The sequence below is a fragment of the Tachyglossus aculeatus genome, chromosome X1 (genome assembly GCF_015852505.1).
Source record: "Tachyglossus aculeatus isolate mTacAcu1 chromosome X1, mTacAcu1.pri, whole genome shotgun sequence".
In the NCBI taxonomy this organism is placed as follows: domain Eukaryota; kingdom Metazoa; phylum Chordata; class Mammalia; order Monotremata; family Tachyglossidae; genus Tachyglossus; species Tachyglossus aculeatus.
Window position 1 is genome coordinate 134,848,778 of NC_052101.1, and position 19,492 is coordinate 134,868,269.

A 19,492-nucleotide genomic window follows, 5' to 3' on the forward strand; every position below is an offset into this window, starting at 1 on the left:
GGGGCCTACATGCCTCAGGACCAGCCTAACCCATCTGGCTTGGCTGCTGCAGAAGCTTTTGAGTCTGGAATTTCAAAGTTGCTAATGGAAGAGAGCCCAGATTGTTTTTTTTTTTTTAAAAAAAACACAAACCTCCAAAAGAAAGCCAACGTCTCCTCTTCACCATTTTTTGGCTCAAAGGATAACTTCAGGCCCCACGGCTCTACTGGGTCCTCGGAATTGTTGCTTTTAAAAAACTAGATGTTGCTGTTTTGGTCTCGTAAGCAGAAGAGCCAAGGGAGAGGGTGGGGTTGAGCATTGCCCTTAAACCCTCGAAGTTTGGGCGGTAACTTGAAATCAGTTGTATCGTCAAGCATCTCTTCTAAACATTGCTGCGTTTACACCCGCCCCCACCCCAATCAAAGGTGTAAGTTTGGGTAGGGAAAAGTCCCTTTTCTTTATTGTCCTTTACCAAGTGGTTAGGGAGGTGGTGAATAGTAGCTGGGGTGAACTGTAGCCATCTGCAGGGTGGCAGTCGCAACGGGGGAGAGGCCGTTTCATTCATTCAATCGTATTTCTGGAGCACTTTCTGGAGCAGAGCACTGTACTGAGCGTCGGGAGACGGCAAAGTGAGTTCCAACCCTGGTTCTGGTGCCCGTCTTTGGGCTGATCCTGCTCTGGTTCGGTCCCCTTTAGAGATAACATGTCCACTGTCCGGCCTCCTGTTGCCCCATAACCCCATGTTTGAAGATCAATAGTATTTATTGAGTACTTACGGTGTGCAGAGCACTGTACTAAGCACTTGGGAGAGTACGATGTAATAAAAACAGTTCGGAGGCATGTTCCGTGCCCACAACAAGCTTGCAGTCTGGAGGGGGATACAGACATGAGTATAAATTATGGATAAATGTGTAAGTGTGGGACAGGGAGGGGTGAATAAGGGAAGCAAATAGGGGTGATTCAGGAGGGACTGGGAGAAGGAAATGAGGGCTTAGGGAAGGCCTCTTGGAGGAGATGTGGGTTCAATAAGATTTTGACAGTGGGTAGTGATCATTTGTTGAATATTCAATTGTCTTGGGTGCTTACTTTGTGCACAGCACTGTACTAAAGGCTTGGCAGAGTCCAATACAACCATAAACAAGAGACAGTCCCTGCCCATATTGAGCTTACATGAAGAGGGAGGCTGACCCTGAGACAGACGAGACTGAGGTACAGTGAGTAGGTTGGCATTAGAAGAGCGAACAGTGCGGGCTGGGTTGTCGTAATAATGATAATAATGGCATTTATTAAGCGCTTACTATGTGCAAAGCACTGTTCTAGTAGGAGAGTAGCGAGGTGGGGTAGGAGGGGGCAAGGCGATTGAGTGCTTTAAAGCTGATAGTAAGAAAGCAAAGAGCAAGTGAGATCGTGGGTGGGAGGGTGTATACAGCGTGGCTCAGTGGAAGGAGCCCGGGCTTTGGAGTCAGAGGTCATGGGTTCAAATCCCGGCTCCGCCAATTGTCAGCTGTGTGACCTTGGGCAAGTCACTTAACTCCTCTGGGCCTGTTACCTCATCTGGAAAATGGGGATGAAGACTGAGCCCCCCGCGGGACAACCTGATCACCTTGTAATCCCCCCAGTGCTTAGAGCAGTGCTTTGCACATAGCGCTTAATAAATGCCATCATTATTATTATACAGCGTGGCTCAGTGGAAAGAGCCCGGGCTTTGGAGTCAGAGGTCATGGGTTCAAATTCCGGCTCCGCCAACTGTCAGCTGTGTGACTCACTTAACTCCTCTGGGCCTGTTACCTCATCTGGAAAATGGGGATGAAGACTGTGAGCCCCCCATGGGACAACCTGATCACCTTGTGACCTCCCCAGCGCTTAGAGCAGTGCTTTGCACATAGTAAGTGCTTAGTAAATGCCATCACTATTATTACACAGCGTGGCTCAGTGGAAAGAGTCCGGGCTTTGGAGTCAGAGGTCATGGGTTCAAATCGCGGCTCCGCCAACTGTCAGCTGTGTGACTTTGGGCAAGTCACTTCACTCAATAATAATAATAATCATAATAATAATAATAATGGCATTTATTAAGCGCTTACTATGTGCAGAGCACTGTTCTAAGCACTGGGGAATTTACAAGGTGATCAGGTTGTCCCACGTGGGGCTCACAGTCTTCATCCCCATTTTACAGATGAGGGAACTGAGGCCCAGAGAAGTTAAGTGACTTGCCCAAAGTCACACAGTTGACAAGTGGTGGAGCTGGGATTTGAACCCGTGACCTCTGACTCCAAAGCCCGGGCTTTTTCCACTGAGCCACGCTGCTTCACTTCTCTGTGCCTCAGATACCTCATCTGTAAAATGGGGATTAAAATTGTGAGCCCCCCGTGGGACAAGCTGATCACCTTGTAACCTCCCTAGCGCTTAGAACAGTGCTTTGCACATAGTAAGCGCCTAATACCAACATCAATATTATTATTGTGCCAGGTCCAGGCAGTGGATAGAGCAAGGGCCTGAAAGTCAGAAGGTCATGGGTTCTAATCCTGACTCTGCCACGTGTCTGGTGAGTGACCTTGGGTAAGTCACTTCACTTCTCTGGGCTTCAGTTATCTCATCCGTAAAATGGGGATTAAGACTGAACCCCATTTGGGACAGGGACTGCATCCAACTTCATTCATTCATTCAATCATATTTATTGAGCCCTTATTGTGTGCAGAGCACTGTACTAAGCGCTTGGGAAGTACAAGTTGGCAACCTGATCTGCTTGTAATAATAATGATGGTGTTTGTTAAGCTCTTACTATGTGCCAAGCACTGTTCTAAGCGCTGGGGAGCTTACAAGGGATCAGGTTGTCCCACGGGGGGGGCTCACAGTTTTAATCCCCATTTCCCAGATGAGGTAGCTGAGGCACAGAGAAGTGACGTGACTTGCCCAAAGTCAGCTGGCGGAGATGGGATTTGAACCCGTAACCTCCGAGTCCAAAGCCCGGGCTCTTTCCACCGAGCCACGCTGCTTCTCAAGTGCTTGTCTTCACCCCAGCGCTTCCTACAGTGCCTGGCCCACAGTAAGCACTTAACAAATAGCATTATTACTATCACTCAAATGTGATTGTATTGAGCGCTTACTGTGGGCAGAGCACTTTATTAAGTGCTTGGAAGAGTACAGCACAACGGTTGGGAGACATGGGCCCTGCTCACAATGAGCTTACAGTTTAGATGGGGAGACAGATGTTAACATAAAATTATGGGTATGTACTTAATCATCATCAATCGTATTTATTGATTGCTTCCTGTAATAATAATAATGGCATTTGTTAAGCACTTACTATGTGCAAAGCACTGTTCTAAGCGCTTGGGGAGGATACAAAGTGATCAGGGCTTAGGGAAGGTTTCTCGGAGGCCACGTGCTTTTAATAAAGCTTTGAAATCTATTTGGATATGAAGGGGGAGGGATTTCCAGATCAGAGGGGGATCATCATCATCATCATCAATCGTATTTATTGAGCGCTTACTGTGTGCAGAGCACTGGACTAAGCGCTTGGGAAGTACAAATTGGCAACATATAGAGACAGTCCCTACCCAACAGTGGGCTCACAGTCTAAAGGGGGAGACAGAGAACAAAACCAAACATACTAACAAAATAAAATAAATAGAATAGGTATGTACAAGTAAAATAAATAGAGTAATAAATATGTACAAACATATATACATATATACAGGTATATGATGTGATGTGATGGGATGTGAGCGAGGGGTCGGAGGAGAGGTAAATGAGATCGCGGTATGGTGCGAAGGTGAGCATTAGAGTGAAGGGTGGGTTGTAGGAGAGAAGCAGCGTGGCTCAGTGGAAAGAGCCCGGGCTTTGGAGTCCGAGGTCATGGGTTCAAATCCCGGCTCCGCCAATTGTCAGCTGTGTGACCTTGAGCAAGTCACTTAACTTCTCTGGGCCTCAGTTACCTCATCGGTTAAATGGGGATGAAGACGGTGAGCCCTCCGTGGGACAACTTGATTATCTTGCGCTCAGAACAGTGCTTTGCACATAGTAGGCGCTTAACAAATGCCATCATCAGTAGTAGTAGTAGTAGATCAGGAAGGTGAGGGAGGAGTGGGCAAGGCGACAGTGCTTTAAAGGAGTTTTTACTTGATGGGCACCCACTGGTGGTCCTTGAAGAGTGGGCAAACATCATCATCATCATCATCATCAATTGTATTTATTGAGCGCTTCCTGTGTGCAGAGCACTGTACTAAGCGCTTGGGAAGTACAAGTTGGCAACATATACAGTCCCTACCCAACAGTGGGCTCACAGTCTAAAAACATGGACTGAATGGGTTTGCAGATGAATGATCTGGGCCGCGGAGTGAAAGATGGACGAGAGACGGGTGGCTGGGAGGTCAATCAATCAATCAATCGTATTTATTGAGCGCTTACTATGTGCAGAGCACTGTACTAAGCGCTTGGGAAGTACAAATTGGCAACATCTAGAGACAGTCCCTACCCAACAGTGGGCTCACAGTCTAAAAGGGGGAGACAGAGAACAAAACCAAACATACTAACAAAATAAAATAAATAGGATAGCTATGTACAAGCAAAATAGAGTAATAAATATGTACAAATATATATACATATATACAGGTGCTGAGGGGAAGGGAAGGAGGTAAGATGGGGGGGATGGAGAGGGGGACGAGGGGGAGAGGAAGGAAGGAAGGTCAGCAAGACTGATACAGTAATCGAGGCAGGATGGGATAAGCGTTTGGATTAACATAACGGTTCGGATGGAGAGGAAAAGGTGGATTTTAGTGATGTTGAAGGTTGAACCGACGGGATTTGGTGACACCGGATATGTGGGTTGAAGGAGAGATGAGTCCGTCATTCCGTTGTCGTATTTAGTGAGCGCTTACTGTGTGCAGAGCACGGCCCTAAGCGCTTGGACAGTGCAATTCGGCAACAGATAGAGGCAGTCCCAGGGATAACACCGAGGTGATGGGCTTGTGAGACAGGGAGGACGGTGGTGCTGTCTACAGGGACGGGAAAGACGGGGAGAGGACAGGGTTTGAATAGGAATACATGGAAATTCATTCATTCATTCATTCAATCGTATTTATTGAGCATTTACTGTGTGCAGAGCACTGTACTAAGCGCTTGGGAAGCCCAAGTTGGCAACATATAGAGACGGTCCCTACCCAACAGTGGACTCACAGTCTAGAAGGGGGAGAAGGAAATGAGTTCAATCCTGGGTCGATTGCATTTCAGATGGGGTTCATGGGATTAAACCGTGTTACTCAAAGGTTACCACCTGAAGTTAATCATCATCATCATCAATCGTATTTATTGAGCGCTTACTATGTGCAGAGCACTGTACTAAGCGCTTGGGAAGTACAAATTGGCAACACATAGAGACAGTCCCTACCCAACAGTGGGCTCACAGCCAAGGGAGGGGACTCGTACTAACTGCCCACGGTGATGATGATGGGGGTATTTGTTAAGCGCTTACTATGTGCCAAGCACTGTTCTAAGCACTGGGGTAGAGACAAGGTTATCAGGTTGTCCCCCGTGGGGCTCACGGTCTTCGTCTCCATTTTACAGATGAGGTCACTGAGGCACAGAGAAGTGAAGTGACTTGCCCAAAGTCACACAGCGGCTCCACCAATTGTCAGCTGTGTGACTTTGGGCAAGTCACTTAGCTTCTCTGGGCCTCAGTTCCTTCATCTGTAAAATGGGGATTAAGTCTGTGAGCCCCCCATGGGACAACCTGATCGCCTTGTAACCTCCCCAGCGCTTAGAACAGTGCTTTGCACATAGTAAGCGCTTAATAAATGCCATTAAAAAAAAAAAAATAGTGCCGGAGTCAGGATTAGAACCCAAGCCTGGGCTGTTTCCACTGAGCCACTCTGCTTCTCTACGTGTTAAACTAGGTGCGCAAATATGGGATCATATCTCTCCACGAAGATGATCGGGGGGAAAAAATTACCTGGATCTTCATTCAATCGTATTTATTGAGCGCTTACTGTGGGCAGAGCACTGTACTAAGCGCTTGGGAAGTAGAAATCGGCAACATATAGAGACGGTCCCTACCCCACAACAGGCTCACGGTCTTAGAACAGTGCTTTGCACATAGTAAGCGCTTAATAAATGCCATTATTATCAGTACTTCCCAAGCACTTAGTACAGTGCTCTGCACATAGTAAGCGCTCAATAAATACGATTGATGATGATAGAAGGGGAAGACAGACAACAAAACAAACAGGCAGGTGTCAATACCGGATATGAGCACTGTACTAAGCACTTGGGAGAGTACAATACAGCAGAGTTGATCGATCCATTCCCTGCCCACGATGATCTCATAGTCTATAATAATAATAGTATTTGTTAAGCACTTATTATATGCCAAGCATGGGGTAGATCCCAGGTAATCAAGTTGTCTCATGTGGGGTTGACGCTCAATCCCCATTTTACAGATGAGGTAGCTGAGGCCCAGGGAATTTAAGTGACTTGCCCAAAGTCACGCAGCCGGTAAGTGGCGGAGCAGGATTAGAACCCAAGCCCGGGCTCTTTCCGCTAAGCCACGTTTAAGTGCAATCCGACTCGGCTCCAGAAATGGTAACTGGGCCCTTCAGGGTGTAAATAATAATAATAATAAGGACATTTGTTAAGCGCTTACTATGTGCCAAGCACTGTTCTAAGCGCTGGGAGAGATACAAGCGCTTAGAACAGTGCTCACTGCTTAGAACAGTGCTTGGCACATAGTAAGCGCTTAACAAATGCCATCATTATTATTATTATATACAAGGTGATCGGGTTGTCCCCCGTGGGGCTCGGTCTTCATCCCCATTTTCCAGATGAGGCAACTGAGGCTGTGCACATAGTAAGCGCTTAACAAATGCCATCGTCATTATTATTATTATATACAAGGTGATCGGGTTGTCCCCCGTGGGGCTCAGTCTTCATCCCCATTTTCCAGATGAGGCAACTGAGGCTCTGCACATAGTACGCACTTAATAAATGCCATCGTTATTATTATTATTATATACAAGGTGATCGGGCTGTCCCCTGTGGGGCTCAGTCTTCATCCCCATTTTCCAGATGAGGCAACTGAGGCTCTGCACATAGTAAGCAGCGTGGCTCAGTGGAAAGAGCCGGGGCTTTGGAGTCCGAGGTCATGGGTTCAAATCCCGGCTCCGCCAACTGTCAGCTGTGCGACTTTGGGCAAGTCACTTCTCTGGGCCTCAGTTCCCTCATCTGTAAAATGGGGATGAAGACTGTGAGCCCCCCGTGGGCCAACCTGATCACCTTGTAACCTCCCCAGCGCTTAGAACAGTGCTTGGCACATAGTAAGCGCTTAATAAATACCATTAAAAAAGCGCCTAATAAATGCCATCGTTATTATTATTATGATGATGATGATGATGTGCAAAGCGCTGTTCCCAGTTCTCTCCCTCCGTGGTTCCCAGTGGCTTTCCTGCCGGATTTTCCCATCCTGACTGAGGCGGCAGGGAAGGACAAACGGTCGCTGACCATTCCCGAGGAGCAGCAGACGCAGCGCGCATGCGCCTCCCCCACCCGCCACGCGCACAGGCGCGCGCGCGCTTCTGGGCCTCCCCTAGCCGCAGATTTGCGCACGCGCGGCCGGCCCTCCCCAGTGTCCCCGCCCCTTCCGCTTCCGGGACGCCGGCTTCCGGCGCCGGGGCTCTGCCGTCACTTCCGGGAGAGGGGGCTCTGTCGTCACTTCCGGGAGGCGGAGCCCCGTTGAGGGCGGAAGCAGGACAAGCAGCTCCGGCGCCATGGTGAGTTGGACGCCCAGAAACCACGCTCCCCCTCATTCATTCATTCATTCGTATTTTTTGAGCGCTGACTGTGTGCGGAGCACTGTACTAAGCGCTTGGGAAGTCCAAGTCGGCAACATATAGAGATGGTCCCTACCCCACAGCGGGCTCACAACCTGCACTTTCCAAGCGCTTAGTCCAGTGCTCTACACACAGTAAGCGCTCAATAAATACGATTGAATGAATGAATAAATCGAAGCAGCGTGGTGTAGTGGCAAGAGGTCAGAGGTCATGGGTTCAAACCCCGGCCCCGCCCCTTGTCAGCTGTGTGACTTTGGGCGAGTCACTTCACTTCTCTGGGCCTCAGTTCCCTCATCTGGGAAATGGGGTTTAAGACTGTGAGCCCCCCGTGGGACCACCTGATCACCTTGTCACCTCCCCAGCGCTTAGAACAGTGCTTTGCACAGAGTAAGCGCTTAAGAAATGCCATTATTATTATTATTGATAAATACGATTGAATGAATGAACATCTAGAGATGGTCCCTACCCAACAGCGGGCTCACAGTCTAGAAGGGGGAGACAAACAACAAAACAAAACATATTAATAAAATAGAGTAGTAAATATGTACACGTAAAATAGAGTACTAAGTCTGTAATAATAATAATAATAATGGTGGCATTTATTAAGCGCTTACTATGTGCACAGCACTGTACTAAGCGCTGGGGAGTTTACAAGGTGATCAGGTTGTCCCATGGCAGGGAGGGGGGGCTCACAGTCTTACAGTCGTACAGGTGCTGTATATATGTTTGTACATATATATATATGTATGTATATATGTATATGTATGTATGTATGTGTATGTATATGTATATATATGTATGTATGTATGTATTTTATATATATATATATATATATATGGCAGATCTGTTCCAGCTCTTGTCCCCTCTGCCCAACACGCGTTTATTCATTTCAGTTGTATTTATTGAGCGAGTAGAGCACTGGTACTAAGCGTTTGGGAGAGTACAGAGAAGCAGCGTGGCTCAGTGGAAAGAGCCCGGGCTTGGGAGTCAGAGGTCATGGGTTCAAATCCCGGCTCCACCACTTGTCAGCTGTGTGACTCTGGGCAAGTCACTTCACTTCTCGGGGCCTCGATTCCCTCATCTGTAAAAGGGGGATTAAGACTGTGAGCCCCCCGTGGGACAACCTGATCACCTTGTAATAATAATAATAATGATGTATGTATATCACCTGTATATGTGTATATCACCTGTATATATGTTTGCATATATTTATTACTCTATTTTACTTGTACATATCTATTCTATTTATTTTATTTTGTTAGTATGTTTGGTTTTGTTCTCCGTCTCCCCCTTTTAGACTGTGAGCCCACTGTTGGGTAGGGACTGTCTCTATATGTTGCCAACTTGTACTTCCCAAGCGCTTAGTCCAGTGCTCTGCACACAGTAAGCGCTCAATAAATACAATTGATTGATTGGTAGTATTTGTTAAGCGCTTACTATGTGCGAAACACTGTTCTAAGCGCTGGCACTGTTCTAAGCGCTTGTAACCTCCCAGCACTTAGAACAGTGCTTTGCACATAGTAAGCGCTTAACAAATACCATCATTATTATTCATTCAATCAATCGTATCTATTGAGCGCTTACTCTGTGCAGAGCACTGGATCAAGCGCTTGGGAAGTACAATTCGGCAACAGAGACAGTCCCTACCCAACAACGGGCTCACAGTCTAGAAGGGGGAATATTTCAATAAGCAGGCACATTCCCTGCCCACAACGAGCTTGAAGTCTAGAGGGGGAGATTTATTTATGTAAATAAATCAATTACAGATAGGTACATAATAATAATAATAAAGCCATTTTTTAAGCGTTTACTATGTGCAAAGCACTGTTCTAATCGCTGGGGAGGTTACAAGGTGATCAGGTTGTCCCACGGCAGGGCTCAGTCTTAATCCCCATTTTACAGATGAGGTAACTGAGGCACAGAGAAGTGAAGTGACTTGCCCAAAGTCACACAGCTGACAATTGGCGGAGCCGGGATTTGAACCCATGACCTCTGGCTCCAAAGCCCAGGCTCTTTGCCACTGAGCAACGCTGCTTCTTCACATAAGTGCTTTGGGGCTGGGAGGGGGAATGAATTCAATCGTATTTATTGAGCGCTTACTGTGTGCAGAGCACTGTACTAAGCGCTTGGGAGAGTACAGTACGACAGAATTAGCAGGCACATTCCTCCCCGAACTGCGTTTACCGCCTCAGACCCCTCACCCACGTCCTTCGTCCGCCGGGGACTCCCTCCCCTTTCGTATCTGGCCAACCCCCCAACTCTCCCCATCGTCTCCCTCTAGACTGTAAGCTCGTTATGGGCAGGAATCAGTAGAGTTTAAAGTAGTAGCAGTAGCATTTGTTGAGCTGTGGAGCTGAGGGTGAACTCTGAATATCAGTGCTTAAAGGGTACAGAGTCAAGTGCATCGTTGACACTGAAGGGTGAGGGATGAGGGGAAATATGGGCTTAGTTGGGAGAGGCCTCTTGGCGGAGATGTAACTTTAGTAAGTTTCCCTCTCAGTTCTGCCAGACTTCCACTTCACTAAAACCAAACAACTGCTTAAACTGAGATTTTGTTTCCTCCCCTCTAGGCTCGAAATGCAGAAAAGGCCATGTAAGTACCGACTGGTTTTGAAACTAAGCTGTGTCAAATTTCCACCGTGTCTTTCTGGCCTGGAGTTTAGCATGTCCTTTCTTGGATGCAAGCTGCTAGCAAGTGGGGGCCTTGTTTTCACCTGCCCTGCCCCGCGCCCCAACTCTGCAACCCCACCCGGTCGGGTATTTAGCCCCTTTCCTCTGGTAGAGACTCAAGCCAGCCGTGGGAATTTGTTTTTATCACCAGCCCAGTCCAGCTGCGTCTCCCTGTTTTCTCCAGGGGAGCCCTTTATTGAAAATGGTGTCTTTTCGTGGACACCATCTATGGGGTGCTAAATGTGCTAAATGGGGTGCTTGATGGAAAGAGTAGTCTGGAGGTCTTTCTGTTTCTATGGGGCTTTGGATCGAAGCCCTTCTCCCACCCTCTCCCAGTTCCTAGCATGGCGTTTGGCCATTCTTCTGGGTTTGGTCAGTTTAAAGTAATCCAGGCAGTGTGTTTCGGGGGGGCCCGGTGGGTCTCTGAACCTGCCCCGGCCTGACTCTGGCTGTTTTCATGTGGGTTGGGGTGGGATGGGGCAGTTTCTCAGGTTTCGGTCCTCCCCCGGACTAGGCTTGAGGCCCGGCAACAGCGGCTGGGGCCCGTGAAAAGTCTGCACCCCAAGCTTCTGCGAACTAGCGGATCTCCCCTTTCCTCTCCTTTAGGACGGCCTTGGCGAGGTTTCGCCAGGCGCAGCTTGAGGAAGGCAGAGTCAAGGTACGTTCCCATTTTGACGTATTTATCTTGTAACTTTCAAGAACCTGGAGTGAGATGAGCCATCCCTCTTGAGGCGGGGACTGCGGCCGGCTGGGGGAGAAGCAGGCACTTGCAAGCCCCTCTGGGTCTGCGCGCTTGAATCCTGGCGAGCCATTGCATTTGGAAGGAATAGTGGCTCAAGGCCCTTTTTGGACCAAGTGTCTCAGAAAAGCCAATTTTGGCAGAATTCCAATGCAGACTGGCCGGCGGCACCCTGACTTCCTGTAGCAGTAATAGTTATCCTTGGACCACGGTCCGGGCGAATGGACGTGAGCGGACCTGCTGCAGGCGTCTGTTCTTCCCAAGGGCGCAGGGACGGCCCGAAGCAAAGATGGAGCGCAGAACGGGCGAGGGAGGCCAAGGGCTCCACTGGGAAAGGAGTAGCAGCCCCAGAGGGAAGAAGAAGGGAAAAGACCGAAAGGGTTGGGGTGGGAGGAACCGGGAGAGGTGGTGAGGAGAAGGGCAGGGCCAGACTGATCCAAGGTGCCATACGGAACAGACGATGGGGCCCTACAGGGCGAGGGAGAAGGGCCAAGTCGGTTTGAGCCCGGCACGGAGCGGGTAGTTCCGTGGGTTTGAGTTGGAACCGACCCAGGGGGCTGGGTTTTCGGGAGGTTGCGGAACCTGTCAGGATGCGTCTTTTCTGATCCGCAGGAGCGGAGACCTTTTCTGGCCTCAGAGTGCAACGAGCTGCCGAAAGCCGAGAAGTGGAGACGACAGGTGGGTGGGGTGGGAAAGGGGCTGGGGGACAAGGATCCAAGTTAGCGGTGGGAAAGTTGAATGCGTTATGACAGTGCTGCTTATTGTAAGATGACAGACGTTTTATTTCCCTTTGGGCTGGTGAGGTACCCGTAGCACACCCTTCCTTCCTCTCTCCATGTCACCCATCGATGTGCCTGTCTCTCTCGATGTAGATATGTACATGTAAAACTCTGGGTATTCTTTCTATTGAGTTACCGTGACTCTTCATTTCTTCTGAACTAAACGCCAATTGTGTCCAGACCCGTGTGACTGTCAGGGATGCCAGGGGAGGGGAGAGAAGAGGAGGCAAAGGGAACCCGAGAAGCACTGGGATGTGGGTAGAAAAGCGTCCCTAAAGTTTTCTGGAATTTTAGGAGCGTTTTTGTCAATTCTTCAGTCTTCCTAAAAGGGTAATCCCCAGAGTGAAAGGGGCGATTATTTCTTGGCAGTCTTGAGTAATGAACAGCAGAGAGGAATGATCATCATCATCATCATCATCAATCGTATTTATTGAGCGCTTACTATGTGCAGAGCACTGTACTAAGCGCTTGGGAAGTACAAATTGGCAACATATAGAGACAGTCCCTACCCAACAGTGGGCTCACAGTCTAAAAGGGGGAGACAGAACAAAACCAAACATACTAACAAAATAAAATAAATAGAATAGATATGTACAAATAAAATAAATAAATAAATAGAGTAAAAATATGTACAAACATATATACATATATACAGGTGCTGTGGGGAAGGGAAGGAGGTAAGATGGGGGGGATGGAGAGGGGGACGAGGGGGAGAGGAAGGAAGGGGCTCAGTCTGGGAAGGCCTCCTGAATAAAATGATAAAAATTGTGCACAAATTGTTTTACAGATTATTGGGGAAATCTCCAAAAAGGTTGCTCAGATTCAAAATGGTAAGCTTCTTTTTGTTATTGCGTGTGTTCCATTCACCAGCTCAGCAACAAGAGTGCAAATTCCCTATTGTAGTGCCTTCACATTGTGGCCCATCCCCTTCTCCTGGAAACATTATCCAACCTCGGCTTCGCTGACACTGTCCTCTCCTGGTTCCCCCTCCTCTCTCTGGCCTCTCCTTCTCAATCTCTCTTTTTTTTTTCTTTTTTGCATTTTACAGGTTTATGACCAGGAAATCTTTTCCACCGAGCAAAGATTTTTCTTGCCGTTTTGCGGCCCAGGGCTATTCTGTGATTCGGTCCTCAGTGTCCTTAGTAGAAGATTGCCGCCCAGCCCCTCCCCTCCTCTCCCTGGAGAGAGGATGGCACAGGCAGGGTTGTTTTTTTATTTTAACAGTTCATTTTCCCCAGTTTCCCAGATGCGGTGAGCAAATAAGGGCATTCTCGCCAGCAGGCAGAGCGGGGGGAAACAGTAGTCTTTGTAACCGAGGCTCTTGTTTTCATCTTCAGCTGGTTTGGGTGAATTCAGAATTCGTGACCTGAATGACGAAATAAACAAACTCTTAAGAGAGAAGGGACATTGGGAAGTCCGGATAAAGGAACTAGGGGGCCCCGACTACGGAGTAAGTATTGAAAGAAATATTAATTGCTATCTATTGAAAAGTACGTGTTACCTGTGAAAGGAAAGTGCTAGGGATAAGTGGAGTCTAACAGTTATCCCCCTCACAGCGCATTCTGAATCTGATTTTGGAAGCGTGTCTTGTCTAAGTACAATGCAAAAGCCTCGCTTATTTATTGTGTTTATTTCTGGTGTTTATTGACTGCCTACTCTGTGGTAAATACTGGGATAAGGGCAGGATAAGTAAAATCGAGAAGGGGAGTAGTAGCATGGCCTAGTGGGTAGAACACTGGCCTGGGAATCAGAAGCACCTGGGTAGATAGAGCCCAGTCTTTCTGGGAGTCAGAAAGACCTGGGTTCGAATCCCGTCTCCACCGCCTGTCTGCCGTGTGACCTTGGACGAGTCACTTCACTTCTCCGGGCCACAGTTACCTCCTCTGTAAAATGGGGATGAAGACTGTGTGCCCCATGTGGGACAGGGCTTTGTCCGGTCTGATAGAGGAGCGGCGTGGCTCAGTGGAAAGAGCGCGGGCTTGGGAGTCAGAGGTCATGGGTTCGAATCCCGGCTCTGCCACTTGTCAGCCGTGTGACCTTGGGCAAGCCACTTAACTTCTCTGGGCCTCAATTGCCTCATCTGTAAAATGGGGATTAAGACTGCGAGCCCCATGTGGGACAACCTGATCAACTTAGAACAGTGCTTTGCATATAGTAAACACTTAACAAATGCCATTATTATCATTATTATTATTATTAGATTGTATCTTCCGCAGTGCTTAGAACAGTGCTTGGCACATAGTAAGCACTTAATACCATCATTATTCTAATCCCAGCTCCGCCACTTGTCTGCCACGTGGCCTTGGGCAAGTCATTTCACTGGGCCTCAGTTACCTCATCTGTAAAATGGGGATTAAGACCGTGAGCCCCCTGTGAGACACGGACTGTGTCCAAACTGGATAGCTTGTATCTACCCCAGCGCTTAGTACAGTGCCTGGCACATAGTGTTGAACAAATCCCTTCCCCCCCGCCCCAAAAGAAAAAGAAAAAAAAAAAAAGAAGCACAGGCCCAGGAGTCAGAGGCCTGGATTCTCATCCCAGCTCTGCTGCTTGTCTGCTGTGTGGCCTTGGTCAAGTCACTTCACTTCTCTGGGCCTCAGTTTCCTCTGTAAAGTGAGGATTCACTTTTTCGTCTCCCTCCTACTTAGATGGGAAGTGTGTCCGACTTGATGAACTGGTATCTACCCCAGTGCTTAGAACAGTGCTGGGCACGTAGTAAGTGCCGAATAAATGCTACCACAATTCGGACCTGGGGCAGTACGTAGACACTAGCATTTCTCCATCCTCACAGGCTCACAGGCATCTCGATGCGGACTCGGCCCCGACACCTTAGCCGGAGTTAGAGCCGCGACTACGTTTCAGGGGATCGCGCCCCCGAGGTCCGGCCCCACTTCTGCAGAGTCCTGCCAATACCTCTTCCTTGTTATTTTTTTCAAGAAAGTTGGTCCGAAGATGCTAGATCACGAAGGCAAAGAAGTTCCTGGCAACCGGGGTTACAAGTACTTCGGAGCGGCTAAAGACTTACCAGGTGTCAGGGAGCTCTTCGAAAAAGAACGTAAGTAGTATTGTCGGGCAACTTGCCAAAGGCGGATGATCCCGCCGTGTCTTCGTAGGCTAGCGACCCGCGTGTCTCAACCTGCAGGTCGGGATCATCCTGCCACTGAGTGGTTAGCAAGGGTCCCTTCCAGGCTGTGCCCCGGGAGCGGGCTGGGGGCGGCCAGTTGGGGTGGGGAATGGAGGGAGCTGTGGTGGCTGACCTGACAGCAAGGAGGCCATGGAAGGGCAGAGAGACTCGGGTTAGTAGAGCTGAGCAGTAGGGCAGGATGGAGCTTCCCCGGGCGGCAGCAGTGACAGCTGGGTGACGTGGCGCGGAGGGGACCGGGCCCGGCCCAGGAGCCGGATGGCCAAGTGCTCTGCTCTGAATTGATTTTCCCCCAAATCCTTTTTCTTGCCTTTTTGTCTGGACTCCTGTAGAGCCCGTACTCTTCTATAGTGTTACAGCCAGTTCCCCCCACAACCCCCAATCTCTCTCTCTCGATCGCTCTCTCGCCCTTGCTCTCGTTAGTTCTCATTCTTGACATTCGTACCCGGTCAGTTTGCACAAGCGAAGTTCCTGTCGTCGAGGTTCCGAGTCGTTTTCCCGGGACTCAAAACCTTTGCTTGCGTATTCCCGGTGTCATCAATAATGAGATTGCAGCGCGTCTCAGACCATGGGGTACATGCATTCTGCAGCGATTCGCAGCAGTCAAGCACTAGTCGTCACTGAGCGCCTGCCGCGCGCAAAGCGACGTAAGCGCTTGGAGGACCAGCGAGTTAGTAGACGAGGCCTCGATCATTTTGGAGGAAGGAGGAGGAGGGGAGAGGTTCCATAAGCTAGGGCTTCAGTGAGCGGGTGTGGAGGATGTGTACAGGAGCACTGTGGGAAGCCATGAGTACTTCCATGGGTTAACTAATTTAAGCGTGCTGAAGCTCATCTTAACAAATACCAGTATGGTTATTGTCTAAGCGCCGGGGTAGATACATGATGATTCGGTCAGACACGGTCCCCCCCCGTCCCACACTTAGGTTCGCAGTCTGAGGAGGGGGAGGACAGAGAGAGAAGTGAAATGATTTGCCCAAAGTCACTTGGCAGGCAAGTGGTGGAGCCAGAATGAGAACCCGGGTCCTCTGCATCCCTGGCCCGGGCTCTTTCCATTAGACCGTGCCGCTGCACAAGGGGTAATTCAATTCCATTAGAAAGTGGCAATCGAAGAACACCTTAGAATGAACAAATGTGCGGGTATCAGGCCAGTTAATGTACGAAGCATTCCTGGGTCACCAAAGGTCCGGTGTTGGGTTTCTGAAGGCCACTCGGGTCCCCGAAAGGGCCCTCGCTGAACCCACCTGCGCCGAGGAAAACGTGCCCCGGGACGTTCACCGCGTCCGCCTGGGCGGCCTGGCATGAAATGGTCGTGTGTTCCCTCAGCTCTCCCTCCCCCCCGGAAGACGCGAGCTGAGCTCATGAGGGCCATCGATGCCGAGTACTATGGCTATCGGGATGAGGATGATGGCGTTTTGGAGCCCCTGGAACAGGAGCAGGAAGAGAAAGGTGAGCGGCTAGGTTTCCTTTTCTTCTTTTTTTGTTTGAATTGTAATTTTTCAGTGCATTGCCAGCTGCCAAGCAAAGCCGCTCCGTGCACAGGTTCTCTGAGGTGGCCGTTTGCTCCCTGGAAACATTGCCTTTTCGAGCAGGAGAGGTTTCTGGGCTGTTTAATACACAGAAATCCATGGAGAAAAATGTCTGGGGAGCAGCAGGGTAAAATGAGATCCGAAGGAGTATCTTAAGGGACGATCGAAGGCCGGCGCCCAACCCAAATTGTTCTCGAGCCACGGTCTTCCCTTTCCTGGGAGATTCTGATCTCCCAGAGGATGCTGAGAACTGTGGTTCCCGGAAAAGGAGAGGGTTCCGGGACCAGGCTTCTTCCTCGCCCTTCCATCAGACTCCCTTTTGGCCCCAGTGCCATTCAAGCCAGGGCCAGGTTCTGGTGGTGAAATGGGAGCTCTGTTGTCCCTGCCACAGTTGTCTCCCGCGGATGGACACCCGTGACCCGCGAGCGCCAGTTGACGTTTTCCCGGGGCGTGCTCGGAATAGCATCCTGTCCTCTCGCTGACCGGAGCGGTACCCGGACTCCTCCTGAAATGTGCTCTCCTGGAGTCTCCCGTCTGGTGTGCCAGACGAGCCTCGGGGCCGAGACTTCAGGACGGAGAACCTAGGTTGTGGGGGGTCGGGGGAGAAACGATAGCCGACGGCCCGCCTGGACGGCGACGAGGGAGGGGGCGGGTGGCGCTCGAAAATCTACAGAGAGTAGGGCAGAGCTTGATGTAGGGCTCTGTGCGCAGGAAGCGCTCTGTAAATGCCAATGATGGATCGATTGGATTCTCCATCCCCCTTCTCAGTCATTGCAGAAGCCGTGGAAAAATGGAAAGCGGAAAGAGAAGCGAGAGGTGACAAGGAAGAGGAGGAAGAAGAAGTCAACATCTACGCGGTCCCCGAGGATGAGGTACGGCAGAGGGAGTTGGGTCGGCGATGCTTTGGGCTGCCAGCCCCCGGGATCCGCCTCGGCTCGAGAAGCGGCAGAGACTGGAGTCGCGACGAAGGAAGCGGGCGGTCGAGGGCGGCTCCGGTGCCGGCCCCACGGCCGCCGGTTTGGGCTGACCGTGCTCTGGTCGGAGATCGTGAACCCCTGGGGGAACAGGGTCCGTGTCTAATCCCCCCTCCCCGCCGTGGGCTGTTTCCCAGCCCTTAGTTTGGCGCTCTGCACACGGTAAGTGCTCAGTAAATACTCTGACAACGATGTCGACCACTGGTATTGGAGGCACGACGTAGACGGTGGGTGTCAGCGGTGTCTTGCTTCTGCAGCTGGTGGCTTGGGTTCTGAGCTCCAGCCGCTGGGGACCCCTGCCCTTTCTTCACGGCCCGCCTGGCCTCCTTTTCGTTTGCAGTCCGACGAAGAGAGTGGCAGGGAGAAGGAAGCGGAAGAGGGGGAGCAAAAGTTTATCGCTCACGTCCCCGTGCCGTCACAGCAAGAGGTAAGATGAGGAATTATTTTCTGGTCTAGAAATGAGGGTTGTCCCTCCCACCTCCGCTTTTCATTTATCGCCCGTGGCATGGGAATCATGCTTGGAGCCTGTCAGAATCAATCCCCCCTCCCCCCGATTTTTCTCTCTCCCCCTGATCCCAAGTCCCCCTCACTTTTTCTCCTCCTCTCCCTTTCCTTCTTACTTGTCATTCTTCAGCCTCCTCCTTCCGTGGTTTGGACCAAGGTCCTCGCTTCTCTGGGCGTGAGGGGATCGGGGGCGTTTGAAGGGTGCCTCCTCCTAGCTGCTTTCTCCCCCCACCCCGGACTGGGAAGGGAACGGGAGACCAGGGCCTGTGTTATCCGGAGCAGTCGGCCCCGAGGCATTTATTGAGCGCTTACTGTAGGCTGAGCGTTTGGGAGAGTACGCCATAACGGAGTTGGTATACCCATTCCCTGCCCACAACGAGCTTTCTGGGGCTAGTCTTGAGGTGGGCTAAACCTTGCTCCCTGTGGCTCTGGGTGACAGCGGGAGGAATGAGGGGTTGCTCCTCATCCCGTGGCCAGTGTGGCTCGGGAGAAAGCCCATGCCCATACTCTGACAAAACCTTTGTACGTGCAGGTTGAGGAAGCTCTGGTGCGCAGAAAGAAGATGGAGCTTCTCCAAAAGTATGCCAGCGAAGCCCTCATGGCCCAAAGTCAAGAAGCCAAAAAGCTGCTCGGGCTTTGATGCCGTATTCCTGGCCGCGGGTCTGGCGTCCCATCCACCCGGCCTTCCCCCCGGGAGCGCCAGCCCTCGGCCGGCTGGCCAAAACTTGGATTCTGGACGCAGGCCGCAGCCGTGTGTGATCCCTGCTCGGCCCAGCTCTGGCCAGGTTGGGCTTATCTCATGCTGAACATTTCAGCAACTCGTTTTCTATAAACCCTTGGGAATACATGGAACTGCTGTGCTCTGGATGGTTGTAATATCTAATCCTCGTGGAGAAGCTTTTAATGAAAGTATTTTGTGTAAAAAAATAAACAAAACCAAGCAAAAAAACCCCAAAGCCCCAAGGTGCTTTAAGTTCCGTGTTCCTCAATTGTCCTTTTTTTGGTTGGGGAGGGCAGGAGGTAGTAATCAATCAATCAATCAATCAGTTGTATTTATTGAGCGCTTACTGTGTGCAGAGCACTGTACTAAGCGCTTGGGAAGTACAAGTTGGCAACATGTAGAGGCAGTCCCTACCCAACAGTAGGCTCATGATCCAAAGCTTACACTTTTTTCAGTCATTTAATCGTATTAGAGTGCTTATGGTGCGCAGAGCACTGTACTAAACACTTTGGAAAGTACAGTGCATCAATAAACAGTGACCTCTGCCCACAATGAGCTTACAGTCTAGACTGGGGCCGGGGGGGAGAAGAGATACACTACACGTGCCTCAATATGCATCTAAATAAAATTACAGATAT

The 19,492-nt window shown here is 50.1% G+C and overlaps 1 protein-coding gene across 1 annotated transcript; it reads left to right on the plus strand.

The window, feature by feature from the left end:
* The first annotated feature begins 7,699 nt into the window (after nucleotides 1-7,699).
* Nucleotides 7,700-19,080, plus strand: LOC119950449 (pre-mRNA-splicing factor ISY1 homolog). The gene is made up of 11 exons (XM_038772847.1): nucleotides 7,700-7,739; nucleotides 10,370-10,392; nucleotides 11,076-11,127; nucleotides 11,821-11,886; nucleotides 12,775-12,817; nucleotides 13,325-13,437; nucleotides 14,925-15,042; nucleotides 16,453-16,575; nucleotides 17,424-17,527; nucleotides 17,970-18,056; nucleotides 18,666-19,080. The coding sequence occupies exons 1-11, from the start codon at nucleotides 7,737-7,739 to the stop codon at nucleotides 18,771-18,773; spliced, it is 840 nt and encodes a 279-aa protein (XP_038628775.1). The 5' UTR covers nucleotides 7,700-7,736; the 3' UTR covers nucleotides 18,774-19,080.
* The last annotated feature ends 412 nt before the right edge of the window (nucleotides 19,081-19,492 follow it).